This window comes from Sardina pilchardus, chromosome 18 (genome assembly GCF_963854185.1).
Source record: "Sardina pilchardus chromosome 18, fSarPil1.1, whole genome shotgun sequence".
NCBI classification, from domain to species: domain Eukaryota; kingdom Metazoa; phylum Chordata; class Actinopteri; order Clupeiformes; family Clupeidae; genus Sardina; species Sardina pilchardus.
In genome coordinates, this window is record NC_085011.1 from 14,942,681 (window position 1) to 14,963,058 (window position 20,378).

Consider the following 20,378-nt stretch of genomic DNA (forward strand, 5'->3'; position numbering starts at 1 on the left):
ACTGCATCCACCACAGCTGAGCTCTGTCTTCACCTTCTTTGAATACATCTATGGTGTGACCGTCTCAACCTAGAGAGCCAAGGTACTTGGACTCCTTTCAAAGCTTCAGGCTGCGCATTAAATAACAGAATGTATTCGTGTCCAAAGTGCAAACGATGGATATCTACAGAAGTAAGGATAGTCATTTGGCATCTTCGTGAAATACATGCCTTAACAGATGGACAGGACACAACCATTATCTGCATCCAAGATGATTGGCCAAGAACGTATCATAACTTCAATGCATACGCCAAACATCTTCATAGAGACCACCAGTCCACAACAACATTCATGGACAATGTGACATTTCCACCTAATGACCACTATTGGTTCTTTGAAGAAAGCAGATGTTGTGCTCAAATCTGAGATTGGCCAGTGATGTTGAATTTACTTTGAACAGCACTGTCTGTCACTTTAAGTGTGTGTGTGCGCAAGCGTGTGTGAGTGATTCTACTACTGTGTGTATCTGGGATATTGTTCCTTATTATTATGGAACCATGTCTCTGATCACGTACTGTAATGGCCTAGGGAACCATACAATGAGGGAGGACGGAGGCGTGATAAGTTTAAACAATAGATGGTGGTTTATTAACCAAATTACGATGAAATAATACCATAACAAAGCCGTAGGTAGATAGGTAGCGATCAGTGATCAGTGGTGAAGTGCGGGCGTGTGTTGCGTGTAGGTAATGTAGTGTGTGCGTGTTGCATGTTACAATCAATCAAATAATAACTAAAGCTAAAGCAGCAGCAAGCCAGCCCGGCGTTTGGCCTACATGCCAAAATCAAGACCTAGAATGCTGGAATCCGGAGCACCATATAGGCCGCGGACCTGGCGACCCCGCCCACCTCATCAGTCCTAATTGGGAGGAGACAGAGACAGACACAGCAAGGCCTTGCGGCCGTCACACCTCCCCCCATAAAAGAAATCCACTGGATTTCCAATGAGGTCAGGACAGGACACAACTACGAATCCAACAAACAATAACATAATACCATACCAAATACATCTGCAGAATCAAACACCATAAAATTACAGTGTCAATAGGCAATTCACCCATGTAGGCCTACAACTTCAATTACCCGACACCATTAGCTCATCACCACCAGTGCCACAATCACTATCGTTACAGTTGGATCTGAACAACATCTCAGCATTACGCTACCACCAACAATATTAGATAATGACTATATAGGCCTAATTTATTCATAATTTCATAAAAGTCACATCTAATTTTCAGGATTAAAATAATTCCCCTTCATCCATTACTCAGCCCATAACCTCACCAGCATCTCCAAGACTCAACCTGCTCCAATATTCCGGCGCCTGGAACACGGACAAGACAAGACAAGAGATTGCAGAAATTACCACAATTACATGTCAGACACACTAGGGGGCAAGAGCACGCGACAGCGCGTCCGCCACGACGTTCTCTTTGCCTTTGATGTGTCTAATGTGCAGATTGTATGGCTGGAGAAAAAGACTCCAGCGCATCAATCTCTGGTTAGGGTTCTGAAGCGAGTGAAGGAAGGTTAAGGGATTATGGTCGCTGTAGATGACTATAGGAGTTGGGCTACCTCCAAGGTAGACTTCAAAATTTTGTAAAGCCCAAATTAATGCCAATGCTTCTTTTTCTATGGTGGAATAATTCAGCTGATAGGAATTAAATTTTCTTGAAAAATAGCAAATAGGGCGTTCAACAGAAGCATCATCATCTTGGAGCAAAACAGCTCCAGCTCCGACATTACTCGCATCTACTTGCAGCTTAAATGGCTGATCCATTTTCGGAGCTGCAAGTAGAGGTGCAGAAGAAAGGAGATGTTTGGCTTTCTCAAAAGCGGCTTGACAAACAGCTGTCCACGCGAAAGGCCTGTTCTTTTTTAACAAAGACGTCAAAGGTACTACGACAGAGGAAAAGTCCTGGCAAAAACTACGATAGTACCCGATCATCCCCAGGAATCTCATCAACTCTCGCTTACTCGTGGGTGGCGGATAACTATCTATGGCCAGTACCTTCGCACGCACAGGACGCACAAAGCCTTGACCAACTACTTTACCAAGATAGGTCACCGTCGCCCTGGCGAACTCACACTTCGCCAGGTTGACGGTGAGGTTGGCTTGTGCAAGTCGGGTGAACAGATGGCGAAGACGTTCCAAATGTGAACTCCAGGTGGCGCTGTGTACAACTACGTCATCCAAATAAACTGCGCAACCGTCCAAATTTGCAACTATTTGGTTCATAAGTCTTTGGAACGTAGCTGCGGCGTTGCGTAATCCAAATGCCATAACTTTGTACTCATACAACCCACTAGATGTTATAAAGGCGGAAACTTCACGCGCACGTTTGGTCAAAGGGATCTGCCAATATCCCTTTAATAAATCCAATTTGGTAACGAATTTGGCCGACCCGACTTGGTCTACACAATCCTCCATGCGAGGGAGGGGAAATGAATCAGACTTTGTGACGCTATTCAGTTTTCTATAATCAGTACAAAACCGATGTGTTCCATTGGCCTTTTTGACTAAAAGACAAGGACTTGTCCAGCTTGAGTATGACCTTACTGCCAAATCATTCTCTAATAAATACTTCACTTCGCCCTCTAAGATCTCCTGTCTCTCCCCAGAAACTCTATAGAAGCGTTGCCGAATTGGGACGGCCTCCCCAACGTCAATATCGTGGCTAATCAAATTAGTCTGAGTGGGTGTGTCAGAAAACAGACATGGGAACTCCTTAATCAGCGCACCTAACTCAATCGCTTGATCTGGAGTCAAATGGCTCAAGATCAATGGTAAATTAGCCAAAGATTCCGTATTATTGAGTTTACCCAACAAAGCTGCATCGTCTGGTTCCTTAGCATCTGCCTCTTCCAGCGCTGCCACCGCTGGCATGGATGAGACAGATGTTGCAACACACGCATTAGAACAATTAGCGCTGTCCCCGCTCAGTGCTGCCACCACCGACCCAGGGGCAGAGCTCAAGTCCGTTTGAACAAACGGCAACTCACCTTTTCCAACACAATCACGGTCAAAATAGGGCTTAAGCAAATTGGCGTGACACAATTGCGTCCGCCTCTTTTTATCCGGCGTGGCCACTACATAATTGTCATTTTTCTCTTGGCGAATCACTGTATATGGCCCTGCAAATTTAGCTTGAAATGGAGAGTGTATGACCGGTAAGAGAACCATGACCTGGTCTCCTGGCTTGAAAGAACGACACACAGCCTTCCGATCATACACCTGCTTCATTTTCACTTGCGCAGTTTGCAGCTTCTCCATTGCCAACCGACCAACAGTATATAGCCGTCGCCGGAATCCATTAACGTAATCGGTTAGAGACTGAGGAGGCTCCTCGGTTCCCTCGTCCATTAAAGATGCTACCGGACCACGCACAGTATGACCAAACACGAGTTCGTTTGGGCTATACCCGGTACTCGCCTGAGTAACTTCCCTAATCGCCAACAGTAACCAGGCGAGGCCGTCTTCCCAATCCCTGCCTAATTGCACACAATACGCTCTCAGCATAGACTTGTACGTTTGATGAAAACGTTCCAAGACCCCTTGACTCTGAGGGTGTCGAGCCGACGATTTATTATGCTGGATCTTTAACACGTGCAGTATTTGTGAGAATGTTTTAGACGTGAAATTTGTACCACGATCTGATTGTATTACCTTAGGCAGGCCAAATACAGAAATGAACTGGGAAAGCGCTTTAACCACGGGCTTGACTTTGATTGAACGCAGTGCATACGCGGCGGGGTAACGTGTCGTTTGACACATTACTGTAAGCAGATAAATGCAACCAGCCTTTGAACGAGGTAACGGTCCGACACAATCAATCACAAGATGTTCAAAAGGTTTGGGTGTGGGAGTAATCGGCCGAAGAGGTACAGGCTTAATGGTCTGGTTGGGCTTGCCAGTTAATTGACAAACATGACAGGTTTTTATGTGGGAAGCGATATCTCGTTTAATACGAGGCCAATAGCAGTAGCGCAGAATTCGGTCATACGTCTTTTTAATACCCATATGACCCGCATCATCATGGGCAGTCGTCAACACTATTTTGCGCAATGACGAAGGCACTACCACCTGCCAACCACAATCACCTGGAAGTCCGCTGCGCGGTGGGCACCTACGCATTAAGACGTCGTCTCTTACCACATAACCATACGTATCGTCATTCTTAGTGTCACTCACCTTAGCATATAGAGGTTTTAATGTAGTGTCAGATTGTTGCGCAACGATCAGCTGTTTACGTGGGATTGAATCAGGCAAACCAGGCAGTGGTGGCATCGCAGGAACATCACCATCACCTGCTTTGGCTACAGCACGCGAAGCAGAACGAGTCACGACACTCACGGGAGACACACAGGGAGTTTCACTCACACCAAAAAGAGATTGCAGGTTAGGTTCACAATCATCCACATCAGGCGACACTTTGGCCCATACCCGAGACTTGGCCAGCCCGTTACCAAGAATCAGGGCAGTGCCATGCAACGGGAGCGCGGGACGCACACCCACCAGCACCTCACCTTGGACCAAATCAGAGTCTATATACACTCTGTGCAAGGGTACAGACATAACATTAAGGTTAATACCACGCACGGAAACAGACTGACCAGAATCTGAGACAGACGAGAACGGCAAAACTGATTGTAGGATAAATGATTCGACCGAACCGGTATCCCTGAGTATTTTAATTGGCACCTTTACTCCGTCAGCACTTAGTGACACCAAGCCATTCGAAATAAAGGGAGAAAAACTCGCTTCGACGTCTGGCTCGCTCACGTCAATCAATGGGCTAGAGAGAGATATGGCCAAGGCCGAGCCTTTAGACTGAGAACCGAACTTAGTTTTATATCTTTTCTCTTTTTCTTTCTTTTTTAACTCCTCACATTGCCATTTAGTATGCCCTACGCCCAGACAATAGTGACAGGTTATGTTAGGATCGATTTTGCTTTGAATTCGCCCAGAACGAAATTCTGAGTAGCCAGAGGCAGTGGACGTATCAGCTGTAGTTACACGGGGAGATGAGCGGCTCCACGGCGCACGGTCACGGCCTGGTGGTGTAACAAAGAACTTAGTTTTGTGGATTAAGGCATAATCGTCTGCCAAAACGGCTGCGTCAGACAGAGTCTCAACGTGACGTTCTGTAATATACGTAGCAATTTCCTCGGGAAGACAATTTTTAAATTGCTCAACTAAAAATAAACTACGCAACTGGTCATGCGATTCAACTCCCGATACTGAACACCAGCGATCTAACTGGATAGACAATTCGTCTGCAAACACCACATAAGTTTGACCAGAATGTTTACGTATGTTACGAAACTTTTGACGGTATGCCTCTGGCACGAGCTCATATGCCTTTAGCACAGCTTTTTTAACAGACGAATAAGTGCGACTCTCGGGCGCTCCAAGAGCAGCATAAGTTTTGGCCGCACGACCACTAAAAGCACACTGGAGTAGTAAACAACGCGTCGGATCAGGCCAATCATGCAATTCGGCTACACGCTCAAACAAAGTGAAGAAAGTATCCACGTTAGCCTCTTCGAACTTTGGCAGAAGCCTTATGCTCTTCGTGATATCCGAATTATCAACGTTAACCGGCGTGGTGGGGCCCAATTTCCCCTGCTCAATTAAGGTTAAGCGCTTGCTCTCAAGCGCCAACTTGTCACGCGCAAGCTCCTGTTTTGCGAGCTCCAGATCGCGCTCCAACTTAAACAATTCCATCTGAGCTTGATGCTGTGAAAGTTGTTGCTTGCCTTTATCTAACTGCAATTTCAGAATTTCTTTCTGTTGCTCAAACGATAAAGTGGAAGACTGTTCAAGAATTCCTGGCGGCAAAAGCTCCTTCTCAACTAAGATATTGCGAATAATTATCTTCATTACGCCTTTATTTCTTTTCTCAGCGCTGGACAATGGCACTTCATAACGCTCCGCGACTAACAGAAGCTGTTCCTTAGTAAACGCCTCGAAAGCCTCTACTGTAGGAGCGGACACAAAATTATCAATCTCAGCCATCCCAGTATGAAATGCTTCGTTAAACGACAGTAATTGTGGGCACTAACAATACGACTAGGCTATACCAGCTGCTCCTAAATTAAGCAAAATACAAGCAAAGGTGTAATGCTACGTGTAACCAGACAGACAGTATAGAGCTCCCCCTAAACATTTACCCCCCGACTATTCTAGCTTATCTTCTGACTGCAACCGAGGGCCGGGGATCAGCAAAAGAAATTTATGCTCACCAATACCGCTGGAGGCCCAGCCATCCTGACCTAAGTCAATTCAGCTTTCATTCCACGGCGGTGCCCACCAGCCCAGCCGCAGTCGCTGGAACCTAAGCCCAAACGCCGGAGCGTTCTAATGGGGAACACGTTACTGTGGAATTATATGGTCACAGCCCACAAGCACAAAACACCTCGCCAACAAACAAACTGATATACTAAATGAATTACATCCGAAGACTCATTCAAAACCGGCAACAACAATTAAACTATCGGAGGCTACTCATGATCAACATCCTACAGTGCCCGACAATTAAATTGTGTTACTTAACATATAATGTTTAACACACTAATCTCACCTCTCGCCCCCCCACTAAAAGAAGAACGATCTCGGCTCAGTCACTATAGTAAGCAAGCAACGTAAACAAATACTAGAGTTACTCACGTGACGCGCCCATTCATTCACAAAAAAGGAAGTGGCGGAAAATCAAACATAGGCTACTACCAAAAAATACCGACTATAACTAGTTTGACGAGCCCCCACATTGTAATGGCCTAGGGAACCATACAATGAGGGAGGACGGAGGCGTGATAAGTTTAAACAATAGATGGTGGTTTATTAACCAAATTACGATGAAATAATACCATAACAAAGCCGTAGGTAGATAGGTAGCGATCAGTGATCAGTGGTGAAGTGCGGGCGTGTGTTGCGTGTAGGTAATGTAGTGTGTGCGTGTTGCATGTTACAATCAATCAAATAATAACTAAAGCTAAAGCAGCAGCAAGCCAGCCCGGCGTTTGGCCTACATGCCAAAATCAAGACCTAGAATGCTGGAATCCGGAGCACCATATAGGCCGCGGACCTGGCGACCCCGCCCACCTCATCAGTCCTAATTGGGAGGAGACAGAGACAGACACAGCAAGGCCTTGCGGCCGTCACACGTACACAATATGAACCTGAGTGCCTTATGGGGTTACTTTGACTGACTTTGGGCGCAATTCCAATCATGGCATAGTCAGTTACTCAATACAGGTGCAGGCCCTCACTACACCACTTGCCACACAGTGTAAAAGGAAACGTTTGCTCTTCTGTTGAGTGGAGAAACAGTCCTGTTGTGTAAAATTGGGGTGGTCTTATTCAGCAATCTGTCAGAGGTGACACTGAATCAAAACCTTTTGTTTTGGAAATATGTGTTACTTCTGTGATTTTGAATCGGTAGCCACCCCACATGCCTAATTACGTGCACTGTAAAATCACAGCATAAATACAATTATTATATGAAGTGCTTTTAGTTGCTGCTTGCTCGCTCTTGGAGTAACGACAGTTTGCAGCATCAGGCACAAAACAGATATATAGTATAGTACTGTATCTTCATTGTTACACCACATAAAGCAGGAAATGCTCTGGTAGCGGTTTTATTTCCCCACAACGGCCGATATCAACATCCACATTCCTCATGTCAAAATCACACACACACACACACACACAACCACAATCCCTCTCTTCTTGGATAAAAGGAGCCCACAGACCAGAGTCAGACACAGAGCTGCAGAATTTAACGCTGACGAGCTGCCCCAGTTTGAGCTGAAGAGTTTAAAACATGAAGAGTGCTGGAGCTGTGCTGCTGTTGCTGTGGTCTGGTGTGGTTGTGGCTGCAGCAGAGCGTGGAGGCCTCCATCACCAGGCCACAGGTGTAGCTGCAGCCTCCACCCAGCAGAGTGACCTGACGGAGGTCCGCGCCATGCAGAGACAGATGATCGCTCAGATGGCAGAGCAGAGAGAGGAGCTCCGGCTGGCCAAAGCCCAACTGGAGAAACAAGTAGAGGAACTGAAGAATGGAGGCAAGAGATTTCACCATCTGTCTCTCACTCTGTGTAATTGTGTGTATCTGCTGGGTTAACACATAGCTGTCAACCATTTTCCTTGTTTCTCACATTTTTACTTTTAGTTTTTTGAACTGACATTGACATCAAGACATTGATATGTCAGAAGTATGAAGGGGTTAAGGGGAGGAGATGTGTGGCAAAACTGCACAAAAAAAAGCCGCTGGAAGCAGATTGGCAAAGGCAGCTCAAATAAGCGCTCTGAATGATCTCCGTCAATGAAAGAAGGGCCTGGCCAGCTGGCAATCAGCTGAGCAGTTAGATTGACAGTCAGCTGGGCCATTCAGGGAAGCTGCCTGAACTAATGTTGTGCTTCAAAAAACATCCTGAAGAAGCTATTGAGAGCATTGGTCTCTCTCTTCGACATACTCGCACATATGGACAGAGACTAACTGTTTCTCCTCCCACAGCACTCAAGCCCCTTCCGTATCCTGCCAATGTGGCCTTCTCCACCTCCTTCTCTGTGAAGACTGACAAACACATCGGACCCTTCCAGAAGGACACCACCCTGCTATTCGATTGTGTCTTCACCAACATTGGCGATAGCTACGACAAAACCAAAGGTAAGACTAGACACACTGAAGCCTTAAGTTCACTGCAACATATTTTATCTTTGCAGAGAACACATACAGTGAGAGAGAGAGAGAGAGAGAGAGGGGGGATGGAAAGAAGATGAAAAAGAAGCAATACGTATATCTTAAGTGTTGGCTAAGTAAGATTTCTGGGGTGCGTTTCCCGATAACGATGGATAGACCCTCTTACGAGGGTTTTCTACGATTCATCTTAAGATCGATCGTTAGGATTTGCCGACTGTTTCCCGAACATGCTCGTAGCGTGAACGCGCGTGCACTACTCTTACGATGCTCTTAAGGGAGCTGTCCACTATAAAAGTTCTGAAATATCCCCTAATTTGATGGTGATGTCAGGTGACTGCACGTCATAGCTAAGCCACCGTCTGAACTTCGGATCTATACATTAATTAACATCAATACGAAAATAGAAAACCTTTGACATCTGCATGTGAGCATTCCAATTAGCCTAGGCCATAGGCCTATACCACACGCATACATACTTTTTTATTATTTAACATTAGATTGTTGCCCTGTTTCTATGTTTGTTGGAAGATATGTAACATATTAGGCTTCGGCTAGCTTACTCCTACATCGTTTATGCGAGTTCTTTGCTACTTGTGAGAGCACGGTGTGCTGCCTGTGCAATAATGTTTCCAGGTGTCACTTAAGCAGACGTTTGAATAAAGAGGTTGATAAGAAAATGAGGAAATGTGTAGGCTTAAATAACATAGCCTATAGGCTTAGATTTTGACGCAGAACAGACTATAGTCACATAGTCCTTTCTCTGTTTTTACCTCATAAGCCTAATAAAAAATAAAAAATAAAGTATACATAAAAAGATAATGGAAAACTTTTCTGGCAACGTCTACTTTCATAACTTGTAGGCTATTCTTGTCTGGTTTAACATTATGTCCATTGAATGAATGCTATTTTGCACGCTAAAATCTGAATGAATCATCACAAGTAAATACAATAAAGAATGGTAACGTAAGTTGGATCATTATATTAGTTGTAATCCCCCTGCATATCCTGCTGGTGACTCCACTGAGGCATAGCGTTACGACGCTCTTAGTCAGTAAAGAGCACTCTGGATCACTCGTAGATCTACGAGTGTTTTCACGATGCTCTTAAGCTACGATGGTTTCGGGAAACAGTCGGCAAACCTTAAGACGGTCGTAAGAGGGACTTTACGATCATCGTAGGCTTACGATGCTTTCGGGAAACGCACCCCTGAAGTGTTTTGTTAATGTCATTGTAACGAGTCAAGTCGTTTTACATGTTCATAAATGCATATGTCAATGTGCATGAATAGTTGTGTGTTTTGATAATATTACTTTTGTTGTCAATTCATCTTTGAGTTACTTTGCCCAATGCAAAGTTTGTGCAGGTTGGGAACATGGAATTGTCCAAAATCTCTTTGTTAATGCTGAAGCATTCAAAGTTCCTTTCACTGGAACTAAGGGACCAAGCCTAGCTTAGGGATGGCCCATTCCTGTGGGCATAAATTCCAAGGAAGTGTCACAGGCAACTTAAAGGTGGGGTAGGAGATGTTTGGAGCATGTTCTGGAGCATTTTTTAACATATTGCTTGAAATACTCTTCACACTCCCATTGCAACCAATTAATTAAAAGTTTTAGTGGCATCTAGAACGAACAATTCAGGAAAAACACTATCCTATCCAGGGGTCAACGCCGTGTAGATTAGCTTCGGCATGTTAGCAAGCGCCATTTTCAAGTATGGCGACAGCATTTAGAACCAGCTCCGTGCACGAAAATCCGTGTTGAGCACGAGCTCTCATGCGCGTACATGTTGGTGGACGGGTACCTACAGCCAATCATTACTCCGTGCGACACGCCACTGGACTCAGGTGTACGTTCCAGAGCAACTTTTTCTGCTTGTTGTTACGCGGCAAGCAAGGTATGTGCATCGCCACCCTCTGAACTGGAGGATGACTCTTTTTACAGAATGTCCATTAGAAATCAATGTAGATCCATGCGTCATTTCCAGCTTTGGAACTTTGCGCATGGTCAGAGCCGACAGGCGCTGGATCGGAGCTCCAGTGTTCAATATGGCGTTGACAAAAATTGGCCGGATTTACTAGCCTAGCATCGGCCATTCATTTGTATGGAGGGCGGGACTTAGTCACGCTCTCCAGTTATATATAATACCTCCATGATACTGAACGGACTGTTAACGATGATTGGATTCTGATGCATGTCTCAAACTGCAATCTGTTCCTCCCTCCCGCTTGTGAACAAGCATAGCACGTTCCTGTACTCTGGAGGCGTGGCTTCAGGGGGGAAGTCTAAAGAAAGGGGTTGGGACTTTCGACCTGTGTATTTTCAAAATGCAGCTTTGCTGGAATTGTTTTCCAGGATCTTCTACCCTACCTTTATTGGCAGAAACAGTTCTTATTTGGAGTGCCCTGCTAGTGTTCAAGTTGGCATATAGAGATGTTTTGGCTGTAGTTCCCTTTCTAACTGAACACCGTCGCACAGCTCCATACACGACGGAACCTCACGTGTCTCCATGTTCTTCTCTCCACTCCAGGCCTGTTCACGGCTCCACGCGATGGCGTCTACCAGTTCAACTACCACATCTTTGCCGGAGGCGACAACGGAGCCGGAGCCAAGCTCATCAAGAACCAGGATCAGATTGTGGCCGCCTACAACCACAAGGCCCCTCACGACATCAACACGTCCCAGAGCGTGATTCTGAAGCTGCAGTCTGGCGACACGGTGTGCCTTCGTCTGGAGGCTGGCTGGTGGGTCGCGGCCTACACCGGACATCTCACCACCTTCAGCGGACATATGCTTTTCCCCACCTCAGAACGATAAAGTCAACTATCTATCTCTATTGTATCTATCTATCTATCCATCTCTCTGCTCCTCATGTGATTTACTCGTCTGTGCCCACGGTGCTGATTTGTCTGCATGTGCTGATGGGTTTCACTATGTGGTGTTCAGATCCAAATAAAATGATCAACGCTTTCACATAATTCACAGATAGAGAGAGACACTTATCTGAGCTACTACAGCCAGATTTGCTGTGATGAATATAGATAGATAGATAATATATTGATTGCCACGGGGAAATTGAAGACATTTAAATATAAGATGACACAAAGGCTTTCCATAGAAATGGCACTGACACCTAGCCTGACTCTCACCAGACCCTTGTAGTTCCGCCATGCTCCACCAGAGGTGTTTCGCTGAGCTCCACACAAGGGTCTGGGCTCGAGGGCAATGCAAACTCCTTCAAGGGAGCAAAAAATAACTAGAAAATATAATTCCATGGAAGGAATTACCATTGCATGTAAATGCAAAAAGGTTGCTGACTGTGTAAAACATTGTATTAGGCCTATTGTTAAAAAGACAACTAGGCTACACAGAAGAATAGAATAACAATAACCCAATTACAATTCCACTGAAATTACTTGGAAAGTCACATTTAAAAAGTGATTTATGAAAATGCATCAAAATTGTGGATATAGGCTATTTTGGAAAATAACTCTTCATTTATTAGAATTTAAAAGACTGAAATGAAGTTGCCTACAGTACTTAAAACGAGTTGCAAGAGCTGACACTTTAGTAGCCTACAGTGACGACTGGTAGGATAGCTTACATAGCCGTCATATCTACACTAATGCAGGTTAAAAGTAGGCCATAGGCTATAGATTTAGACACCATTGGAATACGGAATACAATCTCAAACAACGCCAATCAATCAACGATGATGCAGCAACAAGTAGGATATCTAGCAAATGTAACGTTAGCTTACAGTAGGATATTTTATGTAGGCTACACATATTACAGGATGAGCTAGTATGTTCTTCAAAGTGTTTCCAGGTGTGTGATTGTCCTAATAGGAATGTACAATAAGCTAAGTTAACAAAGGTTTTTAATTTGTGAATGATGCCGAAAGCTTTACATGATTGCCTGGCTGGCAAGTCCCTATAGCTGAAATGACTAGCTTGCTAACAAACAAACGTAAAAATGATAGCAATGCAGTTTGTAGGCTACTAGAAACGACTGTGATAAGAAGGCTTGAACCTAAATGGTGCAACTAGTTAGCCTGATTACCATCGACTTTCAAAGGCGTGCCAGGCTAGCAACTAGTTGCTTGTAACTTGCTAACGTGCTTGTCGTTAGCTAAATACAGTGTTTACGTTAGGTTAGATTGTCTTTAGCTGTTGATAACGTTACCGAGAGCAAACCGGTTACTGTAACGATATAAACAAATCAAGTAAGGAGTAGCAGGAGACAAGACGATAACGTCCTGGTTTACAGCAGTGGCATGGTAGAATGTTTTCATAGCTGTTACCATAGATATATGGCTGTTACAGCCTGGTGCAGCGGACGGTGGCATTTGGATCAGAGATCCTTGATTACAGACAGCTGAGCACTGACGTAACAATTAATCTTTGCCGCCAAAGGGTCTCAACGTTAACTCTATGGGAATTTTAAAATCTTTTATCGTAAATATCTCTACAAGTATAAAGTTCACAAATGTGAAAAATACATTGGACAAATCTCCGGTACAAGACCTTTGTAGGAGTGTTTGAATGACGTCAAACGGTTAAGTGGTTTTAGCGTTATAAAATGTGGATTTTGGTCGGAGGAAGAATAATAACTATAGGGATAACACATTGCATTCACGTGCAATGCAATGAACCAATCAGGAGTGGCGAAACAAGTGTTTGATTCAAACAACAATGGCGGCACGCAGCGAGGAGTTGTGTACTGACATTGATTCTGCTATTTCAATTAATTTGTCGAATATTCATTCTTCAAAAGATGAACAGAACGGTTTTGAAGGCATTTATTGGTGGCAAGGATTCTTCCGACCGTACCCGTAACACCAAGGCATAAACAAACAAATTTACAAAATAACAAATGATACACTCAAGGCAGGCTAGTCAAGGCAAGCCCATCAGCCCAATGGAACAGAAGGGGAGCGTACCTATGTTCCCCACTTTGTATGGGACCGGGGAACATAGGACCCTTTTTTTTCAATTTAGAAAGGGTCCTATGTTACCCGGTATGTATTGCAACCGGGGAACATAAGACCCTTTTGGGAAAAAACGGGGAACATAGGGATGACCCCGAACAGAAGCTAATGTTAGTCATTGTTAACGTTACAGTATCAGCCGACTTATGAGAAAGTAAAAGACTAAGAATCAGAGTGCATGCCACTCCATCATCGACCTGCTCACGATCAGCCTTTTCTATGTCCTGCAAGACTTCACAAGCAATGTGAAGGATGACATGAAAACTCTTCCCACAGTTCGGAGAGGGACAGGTAACCCCTTTACCATCCCTAATATGCCACTTTAAGTGGTCACACAGACTAAGTAAACCAGCCAATGTTTGACCACATCCCTCAACCTGACAAACCAACATGCCTAGTACAGTAGTAAGGGCAGAAGTAATGTTGCGATTCCTATGCTTAGACAGTGCATGCTTCCTCCACATGTGGGACATACAGTGGATACGGGTTGAGAATGCACCTTCTCCCGCGGGACTCCCGAAGAGATCCCGCAGGCCGTCAAGCCGATTTTTTTCGAGGCTAAGGCAATGTACCCAAACAACCACCAGGTGGCAGAAAGTTCCATCCCGCATTTCAAAATGATGAAGACCGTATATCCGTCAATAGTCGACTCCTTAATCTCATTTAATCATTACAATGAAGGTGATGACTGGCGAAATTATTCAAACGACGTTTCAATGAACCATTGTTGAAATGAATGAAAATGGTTATAGAAAATCGCCTACAGCCTCACGCCGACACAGCTTATTCTTTGATTGATTAAGCTGTTTTGATGTAGGGGATGGGTAAACTGGCGCGCTACAAACATGTTACCAATCAAATGTAATATTAGTAGGACTAGCCTACTTAGACACTTTAGTCATAGGCAACGTTGCCATGTTAATTTGGGCTAGAAGTGCTTGCTTGTGGTGGCGCTCCTGTCCGCTGCTTCTCCCGAATTGTGTGGCAAATTTGTCAGCAATCAGCTTAAATGTCAAATCATATTTATTTCTCTTTGTCGAAGGATGGAAGATGATGAATAAATAGGCATAACCTTAATGAATAAAGAGTAAAGCAAGCCTAGGCTTAATGAAACACTATGGACTGGAGCAGTATATTTGCAACATGTTTTAAATTAATCTGTATGAAAACACGTAGCCTATATTTGCAAAGAGGAGAAGCGATTTAATTTAATTAGGCACAATAAGACGTTACATTTAGTTTACATGCAATGGTGGTTTTGGTTGTCGGTGGCATTATTGCATTTGCATCCTTAGTTGCAATGCACATTTATTCCCTTGCATGACAGCGAGCTCCTGCACTGCACGGTCATTTCAAAACATCGCGACGTGAAATGCCACTAAAAGCGGGTTGTGAATAGGTCTTAGTGAGTTAGAAGTCCTCTCGAGTTCTTTTACGCTGTCCTAGACTTAGGAGCTACTTTTAGGCTTAGAATGCTTTGTGAATAACTTTTAGTGAAAAAAATTAGGAGTCATAAAGTTAGGAGTGACACGCCCATTATTTTTAGGAGTTCCTCCCTAAATTCGCCAGTTAGGAGCTACTTTTAGCCCTAAAATTCTTTGTGAATACGGGCCCAGGTAATTTTCCCATTTAAAACATGTCTCTTCTCAAGTTAGAAAGTGCAATAAGACCAACTGAAAATGAAACCTGCCGTTTTTCTAGGCTGATTTGACGCGGAACTATACTCTCATCTGGCGTAATAATCAAGGCAAGTTGCAAACGTACCATGGGCGCAGTGATATGAAAATAGTCCCCCTAGGCAACAAGCAGGAATGGTACGGTTGCAACTTTCTTGATTATTACGCCAGATGAGAGTGTGAACACAACAGAGTGGAAGTGCTTAGTGCTTAGATCATAGTAGAAGTATAAGAAAACAGTAAAGAAAGAAGCTGACCACATCCTCAATTTCTGACAGAAAATGAGAGAGGCAGGGACAGGATCACGGAGAGGATAGTATGGAAGAAGAGTCCAGCAGTGCACAGATGCAGACCATCGATACCTTTACTAGAGAGCACAGGCTCTTTCTTATAGACTTAATGAGGAGACACCTGGAGGCAAATGGGAGTGAACTCCCCCGCACTTTGGCAGAGCTTAATAGTAGGATTAAAACAGGAAAAGGTTTAAAGGTATGTGGGAGGAAATGGCTAGTCAGCCGTCTGACCATTTTGGTCAAGTATCTGACCCTGCCAAATTAAATAGAAAATGGAACACCCTTGTGGACGCTTACAAAAAGAAAGGAAGCACGTGCAGGGAGGGGAACTATGCGATTCAAGTTTTTCTATGAAATGGGGCCAAATCACAATGTCAAATTTCCAGTTATTGGAACATCCCATGGCACCCAGATCCGCAGCCCTGTTTTCAGTGAGGGTGGGGAGTTACTTGCAGCTAGCCAGGCCAGCCCATCTCCACAGGGTAGCACAGCTGCAGCTCCCTTTGTATCCTGTCCTCCAAGCACTGTGAGCACAGTCAGGTTAGTGAACACACCCAGGGCCAGTACTCCTAGGCCGAGATTTAGGCCACCAAACAGTGTATTGGTTGAGAGAATCAGAGGCTGCAAATCAAAGCAAGCACAGTCAACTCTTGACTCAAATGAATCGGGCTCAGCAGTCCTTTGAGATGATGGTGACGACAACTCGGCCTTCATCTAAGAATCGAAATCTGGGTAATCTCGCAGATTGAGACTAGGATTGGATGTCTGATCTTTGTCCATTAGGTGTTTTCTCTCACCTTGTGGCACAAATACACAAACTGAGCTGCAAGCTGTATTGTTTGTTTTTCCTCACCTAGAAGGAGGTAGGAAGCAGTCCAAGACTACGGGATAGAACCCCAAATGTAAATGATTGGTTGAAACGCTACTCGATTCTGATTGGTTACATACCCGGATACGGCCTTTTTTCGAAGATCATGGCGGGTAAGTTGCGGCATTTGATTAGCGTCCGTCAATTGATACTACAAACTGTTGTCAAACGCAACATACAATTATTAAAGCATTCTGTTTACACTTGTTAGCTAAAATGCACGAGGGTTTCTACTTGTTTTTAGCGTTGTTAGCTCTTGCACGACATTATCCCGTGTAATTTGTGTGCAAATAATGTGCGAACCAGAGGCGAACCAAGACATTTCTTCTATTGTTTTTGTACCGCTGTGATAGTTAATGCACTCTTTCGCCATCTATGGGAATAGATTGGAAAAGGTTTACAGTAGATTGTAGAAGACATTTAGAAGAGATTTTATTGGAAAATAACATGTTATTTCTAGTAGCAATGCTCATTAGAAAATCAGCCCGTCTGAAAACAAACCACTGAAAACATCATTGAGAATCGTTTAAATCGCTAAATAAGTAATAAAGAGTAGGCTATTCATGGGTTTCATCAGGTCCCTTTCAAGCACCATGCAGCTCAGCATTGATAATCAAGGTGCTTGATTTTATACACCTGTGGAAAGGAACCTGATGAAACCCATGAATACAATTTGTTTTCAAATGTGAAATGGGTCTCATTTCACTGACTGTAAAATAGAATGGAAAAATGATAATGATTTGTTATCATTTCATTAACAATACAAAGGCTACTGAATGGAAGTGCAGGAGGTAGCTTACTTAGTAAAATAAGTAGTATTTACCCTAGTACATAAGTAGTGAAATATGTAGCCTAATCACATTTTTAAGTCACACACATACAACCCCCCTGTAACTCACTCTATGTGCCTTTGATTTAGTGCCGTCATTGGCCATAGAACAGAAATCTATCGAATGACCATAAAGAAACATTTTTCAAACATATTTGACAATTCCCATCTATATATATTTTTGGTGTTCTTTGTAATGTAATGTGTTCTCTAATGTGTATTGATTTGTTTAATTTCGTTTTTTTGTTCGCAGACAAACGTCGCATAAGTGATTTAAAGCCACAATTCATTGGTCCAAATGATTTATCCATTGATTTAGGCAGGATTCCAAAACTAAAAAAAATCAGGAGAAGTAGACTTGTACGTATTTTCAATTCTATGCTTACTTAATTACAGTGCATGCACACTGTTCTGTCTTCCGATGTTTTCTTCCTCTAACTAGAATCAGCTGGTTGAAGTGGTTGGCACAGATATGTGGTAGGACTTTTACTTTCTGAAGCTGGACTTTATCGCTGCCCCTTATCAGCATCTTATTAAGATCACCCCCCCCCCCCCCATCTGACTCTCTTAAGACTACTGATTCTGTTCACCTTCCTCTGTCCACAACTGTTTCTAACTTGAAGTTTGTTTCACATTTTATCTTAATGTATGTATAGCTTTTGCATGTACTGATCATTTCCTCAAACAGCTTTATTGGCCAGGTTTGCATAAACAAACAAAGAATTTGACTCCTGTTAATCTTTGCTCTGAAAGTATAACACTCAGCAAATAAAACACAAAAAGAATAAAAGCATAGAACCGTAAGAATAGATTGAAGGGCAGTAGAATATAGACTATGGGTGGGAAAGGGTAATGCGATTGTCCGGAGGGGGAGTGCCTCCTTGTTTTCCCTGTCAAGGTTGCCATGGTCATGCACACCTCAACAGGCAAGATGCAATTTACAATTGAAAAGAGGGTGGGAATAGTAGCCTGACCAGCCAGACCCACAACAAGATGTAGGGTCTGGGAACTCACCATAGGCAGGGCTCAATCGGAGGGGTGGGAACAGTTGTCTTTCAAATTCCCTCTCCACACAATAGGATAACACTAAACGAATCATCTTCTTCTTCAAATAGCAGGATGCGTAACCGTTGCAACTACTGGTCGCATGTCAGTCACCCTAAGCCCGCCCACCGACTCTATACACAATGTGATTGGTCCGGTCGTGATTCTTCCATTTCCCAGCTCCCAAGTTCTACGGAGCGTTGCTAGACTGCCCTGGCAGCCAAATAAGATTTGCGTCACTAGGGGCGTCTAGATTTCTAGGCTATGAGAACAGCGCAATATCAGTACAGACTGAGGTTTAAGAATATAGTGCAAGGCAGTTCAGTGCAATGATAATGCGTTAATAACAATATTGTAACTGTAAGATTGAAGTGCACACGAGGTTGATGAGCAGAACAGGTTGATTGACTATGTTCAGTGTAAGGGTGGGTGCTGTCTTAGTGAGAAGAAGCAGCTTTCTTTGTGTTTTTGGCGGACAGTTTGTCCTTTTGTTAAACTGTTGTTTGTAATCATCAGAAACCATGGACTCCATCCATGTCCTCTGGGAGCTCACATGGTAGGCCGATTGTTATTGAATGAATCTATTTTCATTACTTTCATTATTACTGAATGAAAACCTTAAATACATGTAGTAGTAAGTTTCAGATTGTAGTAAGTAGTATGTTTCAGATTTCAGTTTTAAATATATAATTTTATTTTAGCTCTACAGGCACCTGCCCTAGCACCTGTTCCAGCTGCTCCATCTGGACCTATAGGTAATTGAACCAACACTGCATAATAATAAGTTGCATTTTTTTAATGTATAAAAAATTGAGGCCCTAGTTATGAGTAAAATGTCACATAGTGATGTTATTTATCAATTAAATCCATTCCGGTTTAAAACATTCATAAGCCATGGGTTCTGGTAATGTTACGGTCAACAGAGTTTTGGACTAGATGTAGTTTATGAATGGATTTGTCAGGTAAACCATTGAGGAGAGAGGTGCAATAGTCTAGGCGGGAAGTGACCAGGGTATGAACCAGAATTTCAGCACTGTTGGGGGGAGAGATGGGCGCAGACGAGAGATGTTACTTACTGTAAATGGTATTAGGCTGACTGAGTGCTGTTATTGATGTGGGACTGGAATGATAATCTATGGAGGATGACACCCAGACTCTTAACCTGAGGGGAGGGGGGGGACACAGATGAATTGTTGATGGAGATGGACAGAACCTTGGGGAACACCAGAGGAGAGGGGGGAGGAGTGGGATCTGAATGTGTTGAGTTGTTTTCCTAGGTGAACTAGGTGTTTATGGTCAATAAATATGTCCAGGCAACTGAGAAATGTACAGTAGTTCAGAGAGGTTTAGTTTTTTTAGCAATTGTGAAAAATTGTAATGCATGGGCGCAACCTTTTGTTCTTTGATCTTTCTCCTCTTTTTATCCTTGCCCCTGTTGCCCCTTGGATGCCCCTTGTTTATTTTGCCCCCACCCCCCCCAAGCAAGCCACATCTCTTGCCCCTAGTCCTCACCATTCACCTTACATCTTCATCCCCCTGTTTTTAATATTTTTTTATTTTTTATTTTTTTTTTTAGTTTAATTCTTAACTTTTAATAGAACCCCTAGCCATTCCCAAATATATTTTATGCACTTTAAGTAACCACATGCATGTGATAAATAAAACTTGTATTGAATTGTACTTATATAATATTTGTATCAGGTACTCTGGCATCATCCTTGGAACCTGCCCCTGCCCCTGCCCCAACCCTTACCCCTGCCACAGGCTCAGCAGCTACTCAACCTGCCTCTGAATTGTTAGGTAAATAATTACACATCTTTGTTGAAGTTGAATTTTGGTTTTGGCGAAATTTACTGAAGTTGAATCTTGAAATCTACTAAAATAGACTAAAGAGCTCCCGGAAAAAAAACACAACATGTCTATTTGATCGTAAAT

The 20,378-nt window shown here is 43.5% G+C and overlaps 1 protein-coding gene across 1 annotated transcript; it reads left to right on the forward strand.

Annotated features, from left to right (window-relative positions):
* The first annotated feature begins 7,816 nt into the window (after positions 1-7,816).
* LOC134064200 (complement C1q-like protein 4) lies at positions 7,817-11,721 on the forward strand. Its single transcript, XM_062520026.1, has 3 exons — positions 7,817-8,109; positions 8,562-8,714; positions 11,274-11,721. The coding sequence occupies exons 1-3, from the start codon at positions 7,869-7,871 to the stop codon at positions 11,558-11,560; spliced, it is 681 nt and encodes a 226-aa protein (XP_062376010.1). The 5' UTR covers positions 7,817-7,868; the 3' UTR covers positions 11,561-11,721.
* The last annotated feature ends 8,657 nt before the right edge of the window (positions 11,722-20,378 follow it).

Coding starts and splice junctions, on each gene's coding strand:
- LOC134064200 (XM_062520026.1), top strand. CDS start 7,869: ATGAAGAGTGCTGGAGCTGTGCTGCTGTTGCTGTGGTCTGGTGTGGTT. Junction 8,110..8,561: donor AGAGGAACTGAAGAATGGAG/GCAAGAGATTTC, acceptor CTCCTCCCACAG/CACTCAAGCCCCTTCCGTAT. Junction 8,715..11,273: donor TAGCTACGACAAAACCAAAG/GTAAGACTAGAC, acceptor TCTCCACTCCAG/GCCTGTTCACGGCTCCACGC.